Source organism: Leptopilina heterotoma, unplaced genomic scaffold (genome assembly GCF_015476425.1).
Source record: "Leptopilina heterotoma isolate Lh14 unplaced genomic scaffold, ASM1547642v1 Lhet_61, whole genome shotgun sequence".
Classification (NCBI taxonomy): domain Eukaryota; kingdom Metazoa; phylum Arthropoda; class Insecta; order Hymenoptera; family Figitidae; genus Leptopilina; species Leptopilina heterotoma.
The window spans coordinates 373,166-392,073 of record NW_025111142.1 but is presented as its reverse complement, the minus strand read 5'-3'; the positions used below and the strand labels follow the sequence as shown (position 1 = coordinate 392,073).

The window sequence follows — 18,908 nt, the reverse complement described above, 5'->3', positions numbered from 1 at the left end:
TTGCATGTGTGATAGAAAGAAACAGAAATATCATCTGTCCTTTTCTATCCCATGCAGGCATTTGCTTCTCATTTTATTGTTTAATTTTGAGGTTAGGAATCGTAACCGTAATCGCAAACGGAGGAATGAGTTAGAGAAAGATAGGTATAGTGTTTATCCTTCTTTAACTCATTCTTCCGTTACATTTCCGGTGTGGCAGTACCTAAAAGCTACCGGACCTTAAGGTGAGTTCAGAAAGAAGAAAAAATTACACACAGAATTCTACGTGCATAACGTCCTTAATTTTATACTTACTTTAAAATTGCAAGATTTCATGGTAGGAAAGTCGGATAATAAGAGAGAAAAGGATAAAAACATCTTCCATTTTTCTTTATCGCACAATTAAGCCTACAAGCAAAATGCAAACCACTAAATCGTATATTGTAATTTTTGCACGAGAGAGAAAAGGATAGAAATATCTCTTTCTTCTTTCTAGAAAAAGCTAAACGATATTCCTATCCTTCTCTCTCTCACGTGTAAAAATTACGAAATACGATTTAGGTTTCATTCAGCTTTTAGGCCTATTTACGTTTTGGTTAAGATGCAGAATTAACAACACACACACGTGGGGGCCAAATCAGTGATTGGTCACACAATACATGACATAAACTGAAATTCTAAGAATCGAAAAGATATTGAGAAAAATAGCAAACAACACACAAAAGAAGAAGAATTTTCTTTATATGTACTTCTAACTTTTTTTTTTGAAAAAATGGTTCAGTGTGTTGTAAAAAATTGTGAAAATAAATTAACAAGAAGTAAACAGCGTAAACGAACCGGAATTACATATCATCGGTGAGAAATATAATTAATGTTTATAGATATATACCCCATGTGTTTATTTTTGAGGTTAAAAATTTAAATCCTATCCTATTTTTCATTCAATTATCAGTTTAAAAAAATAAGCAAATATCAGTTAGAATTTTTATTTTCTAACAGTGGGACGAAAAATAAAAAAATCGATTATTTTTTAAAACAAAATTAAACAAATTTTTTTAGGTTTCCTAAAGATCCATTTCTTAGAAAACAATGGGCGAGAGCTTTACAATTAGGTAAAGATGTTATTCTCAATAATCAACGGGTTTGTTCGAAACATTTTTTAAAACATGATATTGACAAAAGTATATCGTCCAGAATAAGAGTGAAAAAGAATGCCATTCCTTTTTTGAGTTCTTTTGTAAGTATGTTTTATTAATCAAAATTATTTTATAAACCTTTAAGATTTATATCTTCATTCGGAGGATAATTATTACAATAAGAAATTAGTAATTAATAAATAATAATTATTTATAATTTTAAAATATATAATTTGTCAATAATTATTTTAAAATATTTTTAAATTATTGTCGATTTCTTAGGTTTTTAAAATTCAAAATGGCGGAACCAATATGGCGGAGATTTTTCTTTTAAATGATAAAATCTTAAAATTTTGCTTTTTGGGACTTTTAAATAAAGATTTTTGTGAGATTAAAAATCTATAAGAATATATAAATAAATAAAAAATGTAAATAACGAAAATTATTTAAATTAATAAATTTACATTTATAAAGTATTTAATAAATTATATTAATATAAATAATTTAAATTATAATTTTGAACTTACTTATATTTAAGGGGAGGGACCAGTGAAATTTCAACTCATCTAAATAATATACTTCGAAAAATTAAAAAAATTTAATTACTTAATAATTTTTGAATTATTTAATTATTTAATTATTTCAAAATTTTCGAAAATAAAAGTTTGAACTATCTTTCGTAATTTTTATTAATTTATTAATTTTCACTTTAACTTAGTACGCATGTGAAATAAAGAAGGAAGTCGACAATGATTCACAAGTCAGTGAATCGGAGGAAGAGAAATTTTCACCGTTTTCACCTAAAAAACTACATAATCTCGATGCGTTTATAACTTCTGTTGAATGCGATGGCACATTAAAAAGATCACCATCATTAATTTTCGATTCACCTTATAAGAGTTTCTTAGAAATATCCGTTGTTCGAAAAGAGGATGAAGTAACAAATGAAAATAAATTTCGTAAGTTTATTTAAACATTTTTCACTATAAAATTATATTTCTATCCACTTAGTAAAAATTTTAATAATTGATTTTATTCCTCATGGAGAAAGAATTTAAAAATTTATAAATTTTACAAAAGAAATATTTTATAGGTTTGAGACCAGAGAAGTTTAACGATCGAGGAACGTCACTATCACCACAAAAAGAAATCACAATTCCAAAGGTAGAATTAAATCAAGACAGTTGTGAGGAAAAAAATAATTATCACAAGAATAATGTAATAGCTGATAAACTAACTGAAAAACTGCGTCTTGCTAGTTTAAATATAATGACAATGGAAAAGGATATAAATAGTTTGAGACAAGAGATAAATAAACTGCAAAAATCAGTTTCCGAATACACAATGACCGTTAAGATTTATTAGTTTTAAAAAGATAAGTTGAATATTTGAATTTATGTAATTTTGTTCCATTAGGGTTTAAAAATCGTGTTTCATATAATTTTCGTCAATTTTTTTCCGTTCTCGTTTTTTTTCGAAAATAACTGCAGAAAATATTGTTTAATTTTTCAACTTTTCTTTGTGTTATTTATATTCATGACAAATATACTAATCGAACTTCTGCCGATTATTAAAGACATCAGAAAATAAAATTGTAAAGTATTAGTGCATGTTATAAAAAAGTATATAGTATTATTTATATATGTAAAACATTGATAGAATTTAAGATGTCGAGAGTTACCGCACTGTTAAGTAACATTAATTTCTTTTGTACCTGTAATTTATAGATTTTTGTAAAAAAAATATACGTAAAAAATAATTTTTTCAGAAAATATTTGTTCTATATACTTTCACCTATTATGACTTTTATCTATTCCATATTTTCAAACTTTCAAAAAACATACATGTTAACCATGTGTCTTTATTTAAAAATTATATGTAGATATATAATTTTTATTTTATACAATTCAGCTAAATTAATCGTTGACGAAATGCTTTCATTTAAAAGCATTTTTTTTCTTGGTTAAATTAACGAAAATTTTTTTTATTAATAAATACTATATAGCCCAGTATTTAACCGCAAATAACTCTTTTTAAAATAAATAAGAAACAAATTTTTTAATTATAAAAAAATATGATCGTTTGACAAAATGCTTATTTCTATAAAAGCATTCTTTTTCTCTTGCAGTTAAATTAACGAAATCTTTTTTTCATTATTAAATACTTTATAGCCCAGTATTTAACCGCAAATAACTCTTTTGAAAATAAATCAAAAAAAATTTTTTTAATTTAAAAAAAAAAATGAATAAAATAAAGTTCTATTACTTATTTCATATTCAATGAATAATTTATATTTGATTTCTATTTAAATGGATTTTAATAAATTATAAAATTTAATCAAGTCAAAATTCGAACTTTAAAAATACTTAAAAGAGTATATAAAGTCAAAAGCAGATTTTAGCCACAGGACATGAGATAGAAAAGGACATCGATAGTCTCTGTCCTTTTCTAATATATTCTCTGTTCCTCAAATCGAAATAATTCTGCTTTAGCTAAAGGAATAAAATTTATTCGAAATAGAAAATATAACGACAAAATTAAATTCTAATTTTGTAAAAATAAATAATTATTATTTTATAAAAATTATTAATTAAAATAAATAATGATTTTATATAAATAATTTATAAGCGTTTGATCAGGATATAAAAAATCGATCCACTCTCTGCGGTAGAATATAATAATCCTGTAACGTATGTGGTGGTGATCGTGGCAATCATCACAACAATGACACTTACACAAGTGTGAAAAAGTCACACATGCTCATAAGACAACTTTATTTCTCGTTTGACGACTAGACGCTTCCTCTCTTTTCGTCTATATATTCTCAAATTTCTTCTGTTCTTCATCATCTCGCGAGTCGAATAAAAAATAATACTGATTAAAAGTAAAATACAGTGAAATTAATGTGTGACCGAAGTGAAAATTTTGCCAAATAATAGAATTTTTATACATTTTTAAAGTCGTCACTTGTCAAATTATTGACCATAACCTCAAAACAATGACAACTGAAGCGACAGTTCTCTTTGCAAAGCTAGAGGCTTTAAAAGATATCAGGTAAGTAAAAAAATATTTCTTTTCAATTTATATAAAAATTACGGGTCTTTCCGCGGTAGTTAATTTAGTTTTTTCTGTAACTGAAACCTTTAAATGCAAACATTGTTGTTTGTAGAAATCGTATTAAAAAAAATCGAAAAAATTACGAAAAGATCTAAAAATGAAGATTTAAAATGAAAAAAAAAAATAAACCAGTTTGTTGACAAAACATTGTTGATATTTAATGATTTTTCTAATAACTATATGAAAACAATAGACAAAGAGGGGCGTGAAATTTCCTGAAATAAAAAATGTCAAAAAAATTCCAGATGGCGCATTCGTTTGGCGCGAAATTTAAATTTTCGTTTATTATTTTTTGGTAAATTTGAAAAAACGAAAGAGAATTTTTAAGAACTGGAAACAATTAATAAAAGATTAATTTTTTGCCAATTTACATATTGTTTTTCTTATTTTTATTTTATTTATATAAATAAATAAATTTTATATACATAAATAAATAAAATAAGAAAAACGTTTAAATCGATCTAAATTTACTCAAATTTATTTATCGTTATAATTGTATGTAAAAAATAAATTTTCCAGATCGAAAACTGTACAATTGGAAAAAGTGAAGCAGAGAATAGTTCAGGAAGTTGAACAAACAGAACAAGAGGACAAATGTTTATTCGAATACAAACAAGAAATGAATTTATTGATGCAGGAAAAAATGGCACATGTCGAGGAACTTCGTCAGATTCACGCTGATATAAACACGGTAATTATTTTTTTTTTCTACAATTTTTAATTCAACAACTTATATAATTTTCAAGCCTCGGATATTATGACTTTTTCGCAAATTTTCAAAAAATGCGACTTTTTTCGACTTATTTGCAAAAATAAGTTTTTCAAATAATTAAATTGTTCAAGATGGAAACTGTGATAAAGCAAGCTGAAGAATCGCGAAACAGATCAAGAGAGACGGCAAAAATGATTCACATAAACGATTATCAACCGCTTAAACACGACATTGACCGAATGAGAAGAGATTATTTGGGCCTCGAGAGATTACCTGAATTGTGCGAAGTGGAATCTGATCTCATTTCTTCCGAGTAAGTCCACCACTTACAATTTTATAAAATTAATATTAAAATTCAAAATGGCGTATCTTCGACAATTTTGAATTTTTAAAAAAATTGAGGAAAAGAAGTTTTTAAAAATAATCCCACGAAGTTTCGCGAAAATCGGCCAACCTTTTGGAAATTATGATATTTCTGACTTGAAATGCCTTTGAAGTAAAAAAAAATGTGACTAATTTTTGATTTTTCAATCTCAGTTACTTCGATCGTCCGGTACAAAAGTCCGAATGGCGAATGGACATTCGCAATGAGGAAATTATGTCATCAGTGAATATTCACGGACATCCGGGTCATCCGGGAGGCAATACATTTCTAGCTCCTCAACCACTTCAAGGATCAAGTAAAATCGAACAGAGGCCACTACCACCAGCTCCTTGTCCTCCTCCAGGGCCCACATTCAGGTATTCCTGGTATAACTCAATTTTTCATTGCAAAATTTACATAAATCCATTTTTATTCACAAATTTCTCCAACATCAGCCTTCGCACCCATTAAAATAAAAAATAAAATAAAATTAAAAAAAAAACAAATTTTTCTTTAAACGAACAAATTTTCTAGTTCTCTGAATATATATAAAAAAAGAGTGCTTTTTACTATTAATCGAGAATAGAACTTGAAATTGAAAAAAATATTTTCTAATTTTCAGGCAACAACCACCGCCAATGAAATCGTGTCTATCCTGCCATCAGCAAATTCACCGAAACGCACCCATCTGCCCTCTCTGTAAGGCAAAATCACGTTCACGAAATCCCAAGAAGCCAAAGAAGAAAGACTAAAAGTAAAAATAAAAACTACGATGTGTTCGATATCCCGGTTTTTTTTAATTAAAATTGCAATACTCAATGTAACGGTATTTATAGAATGTAACAAACTATAGTTCCGAATCTTCTCATCAATGCAAATTTATATAGAATTTAGGAGAAAGAAAATCTTCCAAGACTGTTTTAAATTACTAATCGTATTTTAGTCGAATTTGAGAAATGACTTTATTGTGCGTAATAATCAAGATTTTTAAAATCTTCCATTTATTGATATTTTAGAATATAATTATTAAAAACTAGTGGTAATTATTTTTTTTTAATTTTTTAGCTACTTTTGATAGTTAATGATAAATTATCGTTATTATCTATAAGATTAGGAGTTAGATAATTTTCTTTTGCTTATTGTGTGTTTTGTATTTGCTACAAGGTTTTAATTTTTAAGAAGAAAAGAGTTGTATCGCACTTTGTTATTTTCAACACGAAATTTCGATTTAGAATACAATATTGTGTTTTTATTTAATTGAATAAAATAAATGTATGATAAAAAAACAAATGTGTTGTGAGTTATTAATCAAAAATAATTTCAAAAACCTGCTTCTAGAAATTTTGAATTGCGACTTTTTCGATTTTCCTTCCAAACATTGCAACAAAATACCACAATTTTTTTATAGTAAAAAAAAGTGCAACTTATTTTGATTTTTATAATGCGAAAAATAACTATAAACAAATATTTTAAAAATTGTTATTTTGAATCATTTTTTAACATAATCAAATTTTTCAAATAAAAATCTTTTTGTATAGTTGAAATTTTGTAAAATTTAATTGAAATTAAATTAAATTCATTTATTTTAAGTATTTTGTTACAATTTTTGAAAATCATCTTTTGAAGAATTTTAATTGCAAATTTTGAAAATAATTGAATTATAAAAAACTTTAATGAAAAATCTTTAAAGGTAAATTTAAAAATGAAAAGTAGCTTCTAATTTTTTAAAATTCAATATTTTCAATTAAATATTTCCGAAAATTCAAATACATACATACAAAAATTATTTTTAACATTTTGAAGAAAACAATCATGCTCAAAATTTTTAATTAAAATTCATCAAAAAATTAGTTTTTTTTTTAAATTATACAAAAATTCTTTTAAGAAATTCAATTATTTTCGAAAAATTACATTAAAATATGTTTAAAAACTAATTATTAAAATAGTTTCGGAATTTGTTGTAAAAAAAAATAAATTGTCTCAAAGATTAAGCCATTCATGTCTAAGTGTCTTAGACTGAACCTTAGCTAAGCTAAGCTTCTTCCCATGTATTTAAGTAATTAAAAAAAGTATTCAAAGAATACTTTTTCTTTGTACACGGTGAATTTGAAGAAAAAGCAAAAAATATTGAAAATATTTATTACCTACTTATTTATTTATTTTTTTTTTGTGTTGAACTTATTAAAATAATTACAAATTTTTCTGCAATAATTGCGCATATCTGGTGGTGATAAAAAGTGATGTGTCTATAAATCTATCGACACAATTTTTTAAACATTTCTCTGTTTTACTGTCCAATTTCGAGCTTGGTCGGTCTACGCACATGTCCCAGCAAATGCCGTTAAATTCGTGCAACTGAAAATTAATATATTTTTATATTAATTGTTGGATCCGGCTAATATTTGCACAATATTTAGTACTATGAATGAGTATTTCAACCACCAAGTGTTTTGAAATAATTTTATAAAAAATTGTAGAGAGGGAAAGGGGTTGAAGATTTTGGATAAGTATGAACAGTGAGTTTTCTAAAAAATTGTGTTTTTTGTTCCATAGTTTCCCTGCTTGACGGTACTAATTTATTTTTGAGAATTAATTAATATTCGACCCCTGGTACTTATAGGATTAAAGTTCATGGAAAAAAATGAAACAAAAATCAAAATTACACTATTTTAAAATTAATCAAAATCATCAAAATTCAATCTTAAATTAGGTACAAATATCAATTACTAATATTCAACATTTTTAAGATATGATAATTGACCAAAAAATCGATTTTTTAAAATTAAAAAAACATTAATTGATATAATTAAACGATGTTTCCTTTCGTTTATATTCTAACCTCAAAATATTGCAAAGAAAATCTTACCTGTGAATTAAATTCCATTTGATTTTTCTCCGTTTCTATTAAATCCTTGAGTTCAGTTTCAATGCCTTTTTGTTTATCAGTATTATCGTCAAAGCCAGTACTTGCGAAGGAATCAGACATTTTTGGTTTTTTCTATTAAAAAATGAGAGTAAAATATTTTAACTAAAAAAATCCCAGTTGAGAAATGAGAATGAAAGCCGCTCTTTAAACAATCTAATGCGCATGCGTCAGTCATTAACGCACGTCGCACGTGTTTGTCGAACATAACCTTAAAAATCTTAAGAACGAAATTTTAACAATTGTAAATAAAAGAGTTTATTTTTTTTAATTACAAGGAACGTAAAGATTATTTTTTTTTTAAAAAGAAAAATCGATGCTTCGAGGGAAATAGAATTTTTATATTTTTTACAATTGAAAAAGAAGAGAGAAAAAAGGGGGCAAAATGAAGGAGACGGTTTTATCGAATTGTGAACGTAATTTTGTCAACAAAGCAATTTCCTTCGATACGGTATTTTTTCTCTACGTCAACTATATTTCTTATTTTTAATAATTTCATTTATTGTAATTATAATTTTGTTTTATATTTTATATTTTTTAAAATAACAACCACTTTGGCAATAATAGAAAAAGTATTGGCATTTTTATAGCGTTTAGATGGGAGAAAATTTCTCGAAGCACGACCAGTGAAAATTTATTTTGGCTCAAATTGGGGAAGTTGTTTTGTAACTTTAGGACGAACCAAGTGAGTACAAAATTTGTTTGGAATTTACAAAATTTATAATTTTTTGAAATTATTTAAAATTTAATAAAATGAGTTCGGAATATATGAATAAAAACTAAGTATTTGCGAATAATTTCTTTTTGCAGGGTTTTCGCTCAAGTTTCATGCGATATTCAAGCGCCATTAGGATCGCGACCAAACGAAGGCACTCTACATATTTATGTAAATTTAAGCTCCTTTATCGCTGTGCAATCAGAAACGTCGAAGCAATCAGAAGTCACGGCCTTAATAAACAGACAAATTGAAAAATGCATAAAGGATTCGAAATGCGTGGATTTAGAATCACTTTGTATTGTCGCCGACAAGAAGGTAATGTTTAATTTAAATATTAATAATAAATTAAGCCTAAGGCACTAAGACCTAAGACTTATGCATGAGGCCTAAGGAATAAGTCTTGAAATTTAAACATAAGACTTAAGCCTAAGACCTAAGGCGTTAGACTTAAAACTTAGACCTAAGGCCTGAGCCTAAGTCTTAAAATTTAAGCCTAAGACCTGAGGCTTAAGTCTTAAAATCCTTAAAATTTAAGCCTAAGACTTTTAAAATTTAAGACTTTAAACTAAAGCCTAAGACCTGAGGCATAAGTCTTAAAACTTAAGCGTATGTTTTAAAACTAAAGTCTAAAACCTGATTTTTACAGGTATGGGACATAAGAGTGGACATAAATATAATAAATCACGACGGAAATTTAATTGATTGCGCCTCCATAGCAGCAATCACAGCCCTTTCTCACTTTCATCGACCCGATGTCACTTGCGATGGAGAGGAAGTGACGATCCACTCATTTTCCGAAAGAGATCCACTGCCACTCACTATTTATCACTATCCAGTCTGTGTGTCCTTCATTGTATTCGAAAAGTAAGAAAAATTTATTTTTTCACAAAAATATTTTAACTTTGAAACTATATTTTATATTTAAAAATATTTGCTAATAATGAATAGTAATAATAATAATAAAAATACTGCTTTTTAAATTTTAATATATTAAAAAAAATTGATTGATTGATTTATTTATTTATTCTTTCAGTGGGCACACGGTAATTGATCCAACGTATTTAGAAGAAAGAGTCGGCGTCGCACAATTAACGATGGGCATCAATTCTTACAGAGAAGTTTGTTGTTTACACTTTGATTATTTAACCGAAACGACGTTGGCCGTTGATGTTATTCCCTCTGTTTCCGATTTCGCCGCTTATTACGCGAGTCAATTGACTAGTTTAATTAAAGAAGTTGTCCAAAAGGATATAAAAGCTAGGTAAGTTTACTAAATAAATACTATACTATATAATATAATAATACTATACTAAGTAATATTACTAACAATTAAAGGCAACATTTATAGTTTACTATTTTAATTAAAAAAAAAATTTTTTTTCTTTAAGGTATGCAAAATTGGAAAACGAGGGAGGTCTCACATTTAAGGATTGTATAACGCAAGACAAAGTCACTGCGTTGAAAGCTGAAAAAATAATTATTCAATTGTCCGCCTGGCACACTGGAATTATGCCAAAAGTTCCTGGTATGAATTCCTCTCTTCCTTTAATTTTATTCGATATAAATTAAAACAAAAAATTTTACTATTTTTAATTATTTTTCCATAAGAATTAAGATTCTTCAAAACATTTTAAATTCAAACTTTTTTGAAATTCAACAAACTTATAATAATTAAATGATTAACTAAAATTCTTCTTTAAATCAATTATTTTTAATAACTTTTTAAAAAGTTCTTCGAGAATTTTCAAATCCATTTGTTTACAATTCATTTTTACGAAATTTCATCGATTATTCGTAAATTCTTCAATTAAATATATATATTAGAAAATAAAAACTTTAAATAATTTCAAAAAAAAAAAAAAATCAGCATTTAAAGTTTCTCAAAAAAAAAATTAATTCCACAGAATTGTTAGTTAAAAATATGAAAATTTCAAATTTTCAAAGATTTTAATTTGAAACATTTTAAAAATTCAATTATTGCCTAAAATTTTAACTGAAATTCATTTTTAAATTAATTTTTAAAAGAAATTTCTACGAGAATTCAATTATTTAAATACAAATAAAATGCAAATAAATAATTTATTGAATAATTGAATGTTTCTTTAAATTCAATTCTCGTAAAGAATTTTATCAATAAATTTTTAAATAATTGAATTCTTTCGACGAATTTTAATAAAATTTTTAAAAATTATTACATTTTTCGTGGAATTCGATTAAAATTGTGTTAAAAGTAATTCAAATTCTACGATGAGTTTTATTATTCATGAAAATAATTGAATTCCTAAAAAGAATTTTATTATTTATGAAAAGAATTGAAACCCTGTGAATAATTTCATTATTCATGAAAATAATTGAATTAAGGGGAATAAATTTATAAAAAATTTGAAAAGAATTGAATTTCAGTGAAATATTTGTTATTTATGAAAATAATTATATGTTTGCGTAGAATTTTATCCAAATTTTTTCTAAATAATTGAATTCTACCCGGAAATTTGATTTGAAAATCATTGAATTGAGAAAAACTTTTTAAAATAATTGAAATTTTGACAAGAATTTTATTAAAATTTTTTTGAAAATAATTTAATTTTGAAGAAGAATTTTATTATTTATAAAGATAATTGAAATTTTGATGAGAATTATTTTTAAATTTTTCTGATCATAATTGAATTTTTTCAACTTAGTTATTGAATATCATTGAATTGAGGAAAACTTGAAAGTAATTGAAATTTTGCAGAGAATTTTATTTAAATTTTTGATAATTAATCACCAAAAAAAATTTTATTATTTATTAATATAATTGAAATTTTGAAGAAAATTTTAAACATAATTGATTTTCTACAAAGAATTTTATTACTTTTGACTCGCTTTTAAAAATAATTGAAATTTTTCCAAGAATTGCATTAAAATTTTTGAAAATAATTGAATTTTGGAGAAGAATTTTATTACGTTTGAAAATAATTGAATTTCTTCAATTACTTCTTAAATTTTTACAAAATTCAATTTTTTTTAAAAATGTTATTAACTAAAAATTTATCTACAAATCCAGTATTTTGAATAAATAATTAAATATATATATATTAAAAAATTTAACTAATTTCAGAAGAATTTGAATTATTAAAATTTTTCAAAAATCTAAGTTCTTTAAAATTTCTATTTTAATTTATTAAGAACTAAAATTTTGTAAAATTTGAATTTAAAACACTGCTAGATATGGTTATTATAAATAATCGAAAAACGGATTTAACTAAAAGAAAATATTAATTATTAATAATTAAAAAATAGTTTAAAAATTTTAAAAACATTGAAATGTATTAATTTATATTTTCTGTTAATTAAGAATATTAATTTAGCTATAATAATAATAATAAATAATAATATTAATAATAATAATAATAATAATAATAATAATTTTAATACTGAAAAAGTTTTTAAATGACAAAAATATAAAAATTTGTTGAAAAATAGTTTTGGACGAAAGTATGGACGAGGGTGAGGAGAGTGACGACGTGAAAATGGACTTGGACAGTGAGGAAGTAATCGTAAAAACAGGAGAAGGATCTGCCGAATTATTCGAAGATAAGGTAACGTTAAAAAAATTGAAGTATTTTCTAAAACTTCATAAATGATTCACAGTTTTGTGCACATAGCCACACTTATTCTTTCTTCTTTTAAAATATCTTTTAAACATTCTACTTACTCATTATTTTTTATTCAATAACAAAATATTACAATATTCTCCAAATTTATACAAACAAAATAAAATTTCCACTAAATTCATTAAAATTTCCATTTTGGACAGACAATATCTTTATATTTTAATATAAAATAATAATTCTTTTAATTCAAAAATTTTTCCTTCTATAGAGTAAAATGATCGGCATGGGCGGTTTCAACACTTGGCATAGTTCCGATTCAGAGGATGATGATGATCCGGGCATAAAGGACGTTGAAATAGTGCAAGTGACAAAAACAAAAAAAAGAGTTCTCGATGACATTGGTAATTTTTTTGTGTATTTTTATTCCTATCGTAAAATCAAAAGTAACAATTTCATTTATTTTTATTAATTTTTAATCTAAACATTTCGCTAAAAATTTTGAAGAAAAAGTATAAATTAAAAGTTGCAATAAATATACAAAAACATTTAAAATAAATATTTTTCTTTTTTTTATAATTTTTCTATTTATTCCATATTTGGTCGATTTATTTTTTATTATTTAAATTTGGTTAAGTTTATAATAGAAAGTTTTTACAATTTTTAATGCACATGCCTAGATTTTAAGATAAAATTTCTTTTTGAAAAAAAAAAAAATTTTCTTTTTGGAAATTTCTTTTTTAATTTAGAAACTTTTCCCCTAAATTGAATTCGATTGTACCTTTTTTTTTTGTCTTTCAGAATTAAGTGGGGACAGTGAGGAAGAAACGACAACAACGATTTCAACCAAGGACCTGGAATAAAATTTGCGGTAATTTAAAAGTATTTTTTTTCGAATAAAAAAAAGGTTTTTCAAAATTTCCTAACTTGATTTACATAAAGAAGAAGAAGAAGACGTACAGTAGATGAATTTCTGCAAATATATCTATTTATATAACTTTTCTTTTCCCTAATAAGTAAGTTATAATTATTATCTTACAAATAAAAAAATTTCTTTTACAAAAAGAATGGACGTCACTAACGTAACTTTAAAAAAAAGGAGAAAAGAAAACAAAGGGGAAAATTAATTTCCAGTCACTCTTCTCTTTTTCCAATCATTCAATTCGAGATTCACAAACACAAGAGAATGCAAAAATAGATTTTCTTTTTCACTTGATTTTTTTCAAACACATGAACGTAAATTTTTTTTTTACTCTAAATTCTTTCATCATTTAGACAATTTTTCTTTACACGTTTCTCGTATTTAACTCCTGTTTAAAAAATCATTAAAAAAAAATTTCTCTTTCATTGCTGTAAATCAAATATTTTCTGTAAAATACAATAAAAAAAAATCTGTAAAGTTTAAAAAAAATCAATAATGTAAAAATGTAAATTTTAAATTTTCTAAATTTGTTCCTATAGTTTTATAAATCAGTTAAAAATTGTTCTAGAAATTGGAGTTAAATACATTTCGCGAGTATTCTTAAGAGAATTAATTACATTTAAGATTTGATCGAATTTTTTTCAGTCTATTTTTTCACCTCTCTCGATGTTTTTTGGCGGGGAAATTTTTTTTTTTTTTTGTTCATTACAGTCGCACATACGATTGTTACGCAGGACGTCTTGTAATTTCATTTTGACAAACGAAAACTATATATATATTTATATATTTATATATAATTGTCGGGAGTAAAAATTCATGTGACAACGTCGATTGACTCCACGGATGGAGATTTCGGCTACGTTGTATCACTGTTCAATCCATTTTTTTGATCGAGTTTATTTGCATTTGTCTTCACGGCATAAAAAAAGAAACTCAACGCTTCTTTTTCAACTATTGGAATTGTCTTGAAGTGCTTCATAAGGGTCTGTAAAAAGACAAAAAAAAAAGTTTCAGAATTAATTTTTTTAAATTCAACAAACTTATAAAAATATATATAATTAATAATTATTAATCAATCCAAGTTAGACAAAAAAAATTAAATTTTCATTTAACTTATAAAAATATATTATAAAACATGAAGAAATCAATTACTCCGAGTCTTCGACTCGGACCGAGTGATAAAATCAGTATTTTAATTATAAGAATATTGTTACTGTAACTTTTTCAAAACTATTTTCATCATTTCAATTCAATTATTATTTTCTACAATTTTTATAACTAAAAGATTAAAGATTAAAATTAAAGATTAAAATTAAAGATTTTAATTTGAAACCTTTTCAAAATTCAATTATTTCTAATAATTGACGGAAAAATTCTTTTAATATTCAATTATTAACTAAAAATTTTAACTTAAATTCATGTTTGAATCAATTTTGATTCGAAAATTCTACGAGAATTCAATTACATATTTAAATACATAGAAAAAATAAATAATTTATTAAATAATTGAATGTTTCTCAAAATTTAATTCTCATAAAGAATTTTATTAATAAATTTTTAAATAATTAAATTCTTTCGACGAATTTTAATAAAAAATTTTAGAATAATTACATTTTTCGAGGAATTCGATTAAAATTGTATTAAAAATAAATGAAATTCTGCGATAGAGTTTTATTCAGTTTTATGAAAATAATTGAATTATTGTGAAGAAATTTACAAAAAAAAATTTTAAATAATTGAATTCCTGGGAAATTATTATTATTATATGAAAATAAATGAATGTTAGCGAAGAATTTGATCAAAATTTGTTTTAAATAATAATTGAATTCTTTTGAAAAATTTTATTAAAATATTAAATATTTAAAATCACTGAATTCAGGAAAATTTTTGAAATTTTGCCAAGAATTTTATTAAAATTTTTGAAAATAATTAAATTATTGCGAAGAAATTTATAACAAAATTTGTAAATAATTAAATTCCTGTGAAATTTTTATTATTTTTTAAAATAAGTGAATTTTTGCGAAGAATTTTATCAAAAATTTCTTTAAATATTTCAATTCTTTTGGCAGATTTTATTAAAATATAAGATATTGGAAATAATTGAATTGAGGAAAATTTTTGAAATTTTGTCAAGAATTTTATAAAAACTTCTGAAAATAATTAAATTTTTGTAGAAGAATTTTATTATTTTTGAAGATAATTGAAATTTTCGCGTGATTTTTTAAAAAAAAATTTCAAATAAATTGAATTTCTAAAATTATTTCAAACAAGAATTTTATTTTTTTCTGAAAATAATTGAATTCGAAAAATAATTTTATTTTTTATGAAAATAATTGAATTTTGAAAAAGAATTTTATTTTTCATGAAAATAATTGAATTATTGTGAAGAAATTTATAAAAAAAATTTTAAATAATTGAATTCCTGTAAAAATTTTATTTTTTTTAATGTAATTAAAAGTTTGTGTAGAAATATTATTAAATTTTTTTTAAATAATTGAATTCTTTTGTCAAATTTTATGAAAATATTAAATATTGAAAAACATTGAATTGCGGGAATTTTTTGAAAATAATTGAAAGTTTGCCAAGAATTTTATTAAAATTTTTGAAAATAATTGATTTATTGCGATGAAATTTATAAAAAATTTGTAAATAATTAAATTCCTGTGAAATTTTTATTATTTTTTAAAATATTTGAAATTTTGTTAAGAATTTTATTAAAATTTTTGAAAATAATTGAATTTCGGAGAAGAATTTTAATATTTTTAAAGATAATTGAAATTTTGACTCGAATTTAATCGAATTTTTAGAAATAATTAAATTTAAAAAGGTTTTATATTTGAAAGAATTTAATTTTATCACTTTTTAAATACTGTTTTGAAAAATAATCCTATTTTTGAAGAATTATACTTCGAAAAATTTAATTTTTTAAAAAATAACAATGTTTTCATTAAATTTGAAAAAGAAAGTTATTTTTTTCTAATACTGAGCGGTAAAATTTCTTGTGCGTCCATTTATGCTAGTTAAGAAAATAATAAATTTTGGATGTAGTGAAATTTTAAAATAATTACGTCGGCAAGTTGATTTTTATTTATCCCCGGTTTCGTGGGAATTTTAAAATGCCGCTTGTATCGCTTCAAGGTTCCAAATTGCAGTTGAAAAAGATTAACTTCCGGTTGATCGTTATCCGTTTCACCTGAATCATCCTCAGAATCTTTCCTTCGTCTCTGTTGTTGTTGCTTCGTCCTCGCATTTTGAATAACTAATTTGTGATAATCACAAATATAAATGTGACGAGCCTGTAAAATTAATTTTTATTATTGATTTTTCTCCGTACTTCATTTTTTCCTTAATTTAAATTTTTTAAATTAAAAAATATTTTTTAATGTCGTGAATCGTTCTTAAATTTCAAAAATTTTACTAAAAAGATTTTAAGTTAAAAAGAAATTCTAGAAAAGTCGCCGTTTTTGGAAAATAGTTTAAAATAGTTTCAAATATTTGAAAAAAGGAGAAAATCGAAAGCCTGAATTTATATAAATAAAAATAAGAACCATTGGATCGATGTTGAGTTTTAATCGTCGTTGAGTGACGGTTTTTTGAATGCGTTTGCTGTACGAAGCATTTCCTGCCGGTTGCGAACATCTTTCGCCCTCGTCAGTTAAACAACAAATTTGATCGGCCGCTCCTCTGAAAATTTTCAATTTAAATACATTTTAATATTTTCAGAATCATTTTCATGGAAATAAAAAAAAAAATAATTAAGAAAATATAAATTTACGTTTTTTTAAACCATTTTTCGTATAATTTTTACTAAAAAAAATTATATTAGCTTTTTTCTAAATTTATTCTGGAATATTTATCTACAAAAAAAGATTTAATAAAGCAGAAACGATCAAAAAATTGTTTACTCAACATTATTATTTTCATTAATTTTTTATAAAAAATTTTTTTTTTATTATAATTTTTCTTAATTTTTTTTTTTATTAATAAAAAAAAACACTTAACAAAACTTTCAATTCTTTTTTTCCATTTCAAGACATTTCATTGTAAACTATGATCAAAATACACAACAAACGAGAATAAAAATAGAAAATAAAATTCTAAAAAAAAACTCCGAAATTATTTTTAAATTTCCACGTTTTGTTTTTTGTAAGGATAAATTTTGACTGAAAAACAAAATTTGGAAACACCCCGGAAGAGGGGAAAAATGACGCGATTACGAAAAATTACCTGGAATCTTCCTCTCCGGTACTGAATCCGTTCATTTTCTTATGTCAGAATAATATAAACACTTGTGTTATAACGCACTTGTTGTGTAAAGAAAAAAAAAGACGATTTCTCCTTTAAATTTTAAATGTCGATAATTTCACGATTTTTCACGGAAAAATTTTCTGCCACAAAGATCACACTTTTCACACATGATTTTTTAGTACACCGACAAATTTTTTTCCCCTTTCCTATTATGTATTTTAATCAAATTTTAGATTTTTCTTATCAATGCAAATGTTTAATCGAAAATTTGGATATTTTGGATATTCGGAGGAGAAGAAATTTAAACAAATTTTTCCTACACTTATAATTTGAAATTATTGATATAAAATAAATTTAAATAATTCACTATTTTCAAGGTTCACTTCACTTTTTTCGGAAGATGACAGGAGGTTGAAAAATTTATCGTCCGCTGTGTTTAATTCGTTTTCGGCACTTGAGAAACTTTATTGTTTTAATTCACTAAAGTTTCGTTAAATTGTCCTTGTGTTTTAACTTGTCGTATTGACAAATATTTTTTCAACAAAAATTTATGAATTCAATTTATTTTAATGAATATTTTTATTTTATGTCGAGAAAGTTGATTTTTGTTAAAAATCGGCACATATGCGTCACACACGTAGTTTTCACGTCGTCGTGTTGGGGGATAAAATCCGGCTTTGCTAGGTACGAGGCACTGTTGCCAACATTATAAACACAATGAGTTTTTCAATTTTTGTCAACTTTTCATGAAATGCGCATGCGCGCCAGTGAAGTAGTTATTTAGATAGATAGGCGCATTGAAAACGTGAAAGGAAATTTTTTTCTAAAGCTGTCCTCACAATGGTGTGTTTTTATATTGGACATGAAAAAAACTGACCATTCCGAATTTTTCATACAGCAAGGTTGGGCAGTTGACGAAGGTAATTAGAAATGGCACATTTGGCAACTTTCCTAATTTGCCAAATGCGACATTTTTGCCAACTGCCCAACCCTGTTGAAAGAAATTTTTAAAGGTCGATGCACAATAGCTTTTTCATGCACAATAGCAAGGTTGGGTAGTTGCCAAAAAGTCAAGGAGCGATCACAACTTGCATGTTGCATGGTCGTCATGGTAACATGTAAGAGTAAAAGAGATAGAGAATTTTTTTATTTCTCTTCCTCTTTCACGTTACCATGACGATCATCATGCACAAAGA

At 24.5% G+C, this 18,908-nt stretch overlaps 5 protein-coding genes across 6 annotated transcripts; 3 read left to right on the top strand and 2 right to left on the bottom strand.

Moving 5' to 3' along the window:
- Positions 1-567: 567 nt before the first annotated feature.
- On the top strand, positions 568-2,887 carry LOC122509607. Its single transcript, XM_043623791.1, has 4 exons — positions 568-834; positions 1,039-1,216; positions 1,834-2,074; positions 2,209-2,887. Exons 1-4 carry the CDS (start codon positions 752-754, stop codon positions 2,478-2,480), a joined length of 774 nt encoding a protein of 257 aa, XP_043479726.1. The 5' UTR covers positions 568-751; the 3' UTR covers positions 2,481-2,887.
- Positions 2,888-3,862: 975 nt separating this feature from the next.
- Positions 3,863-6,187, top strand: LOC122509598 (zinc finger C4H2 domain-containing protein). Of its 2 annotated transcripts, none has more exons than XM_043623779.1 (5): positions 3,863-4,169; positions 4,752-4,923; positions 5,076-5,257; positions 5,482-5,694; positions 5,931-6,187. In XM_043623779.1, exons 1-5 carry the CDS (start codon positions 4,114-4,116, stop codon positions 6,058-6,060), a joined length of 753 nt encoding a protein of 250 aa, XP_043479714.1. In that variant the 5' UTR covers positions 3,863-4,113; the 3' UTR covers positions 6,061-6,187. The 2 variants fall into 2 exon arrangements, with proteins under 2 accessions (XP_043479714.1, XP_043479715.1); XM_043623780.1 differs by having other exon boundaries at positions 3,866-4,169; positions 5,482-5,685.
- Positions 6,188-7,442: 1,255 nt separating this feature from the next.
- On the bottom strand, positions 7,443-8,436 carry LOC122509696 (mitochondrial import inner membrane translocase subunit Tim8 B). Its single transcript, XM_043623927.1, has 2 exons — positions 8,175-8,436; positions 7,443-7,663 (listed from the first exon to the last, which is right to left on the bottom strand). Exons 1-2 carry the CDS (start codon positions 8,292-8,294, stop codon positions 7,499-7,501), a joined length of 285 nt encoding a protein of 94 aa, XP_043479862.1. The 5' UTR covers positions 8,295-8,436; the 3' UTR covers positions 7,443-7,498.
- Positions 8,437-8,483: 47 nt separating this feature from the next.
- LOC122509693 (exosome complex component RRP45) lies at positions 8,484-13,607 on the top strand. Its single transcript, XM_043623923.1, has 9 exons — positions 8,484-8,682; positions 8,822-8,916; positions 9,042-9,264; positions 9,596-9,813; positions 9,983-10,210; positions 10,338-10,474; positions 12,415-12,530; positions 12,814-12,946; positions 13,344-13,607. Exons 1-9 carry the CDS (start codon positions 8,617-8,619, stop codon positions 13,403-13,405), a joined length of 1,278 nt encoding a protein of 425 aa, XP_043479858.1. The 5' UTR covers positions 8,484-8,616; the 3' UTR covers positions 13,406-13,607.
- On the bottom strand, positions 13,509-18,414 carry LOC122509695 (histone deacetylase complex subunit SAP30 homolog). The gene is made up of 4 exons (XM_043623926.1): positions 17,692-18,414; positions 17,013-17,148; positions 16,533-16,760; positions 13,509-14,449 (listed from the first exon to the last, which is right to left on the bottom strand). Exons 1-4 carry the CDS (start codon positions 17,724-17,726, stop codon positions 14,321-14,323), a joined length of 528 nt encoding a protein of 175 aa, XP_043479861.1. The 5' UTR covers positions 17,727-18,414; the 3' UTR covers positions 13,509-14,320.
- Between the last annotated feature and the right edge of the window lie 494 nt (positions 18,415-18,908).

What these genes read in the sequence shown, in the direction of transcription:
- LOC122509607 (XM_043623791.1), top strand. Translation starts at nt 752, where the DNA reads ATGGTTCAGTGTGTTGTAAAAAATTGTGAAAATAAATTAACAAGAAGT. An exon ending in TTCCTTTTTTGAGTTCTTTT is followed by an intron (nt 1,217 to 1,833) that starts GTAAGTATGTTT and finishes ACTTTAACTTAG; the next exon opens with TACGCATGTGAAATAAAGAA. An exon ending in AACAAATGAAAATAAATTTC is followed by an intron (nt 2,075 to 2,208) that starts GTAAGTTTATTT and finishes AATATTTTATAG; the next exon opens with GTTTGAGACCAGAGAAGTTT.
- LOC122509598 (XM_043623779.1), top strand. Translation starts at nt 4,114, where the DNA reads ATGACAACTGAAGCGACAGTTCTCTTTGCAAAGCTAGAGGCTTTAAAA. An exon ending in TCTGATCTCATTTCTTCCGA is followed by an intron (nt 5,258 to 5,481) that starts GTAAGTCCACCA and finishes TTTCAATCTCAG; the next exon opens with TTACTTCGATCGTCCGGTAC. An exon ending in CCCACATTCAGGTATTCCTG is followed by an intron (nt 5,695 to 5,930) that starts GTATAACTCAAT and finishes TCTAATTTTCAG; the next exon opens with GCAACAACCACCGCCAATGA.
- LOC122509696 (XM_043623927.1), bottom strand. Translation starts at nt 8,294, where the DNA reads ATGTCTGATTCCTTCGCAAGTACTGGCTTTGACGATAATACTGATAAA. An exon ending in AAATGGAATTTAATTCACAG is followed by an intron (nt 7,664 to 8,174) that starts GTAAGATTTTCT and finishes ATTAATTTTCAG; the next exon opens with TTGCACGAATTTAACGGCAT.
- LOC122509693 (XM_043623923.1), top strand. Translation starts at nt 8,617, where the DNA reads ATGAAGGAGACGGTTTTATCGAATTGTGAACGTAATTTTGTCAACAAA. An exon ending in TCCTTCATTGTATTCGAAAA is followed by an intron (nt 9,814 to 9,982) that starts GTAAGAAAAATT and finishes TTATTCTTTCAG; the next exon opens with TGGGCACACGGTAATTGATC. An exon ending in AATTATGCCAAAAGTTCCTG is followed by an intron (nt 10,475 to 12,414) that starts GTATGAATTCCT and finishes GTTGAAAAATAG; the next exon opens with TTTTGGACGAAAGTATGGAC.
- LOC122509695 (XM_043623926.1), bottom strand. Translation starts at nt 17,726, where the DNA reads ATGAACGGATTCAGTACCGGAGAGGAAGATTCCAG. An exon ending in ACCGGAGAGGAAGATTCCAG is followed by an intron (nt 17,149 to 17,691) that starts GTAATTTTTCGT and finishes GAAAATTTTCAG; the next exon opens with AGGAGCGGCCGATCAAATTT. An exon ending in ATAAAAATCAACTTGCCGAC is followed by an intron (nt 14,450 to 16,532) that starts GTAATTATTTTA and finishes GTCTTTTTACAG; the next exon opens with ACCCTTATGAAGCACTTCAA.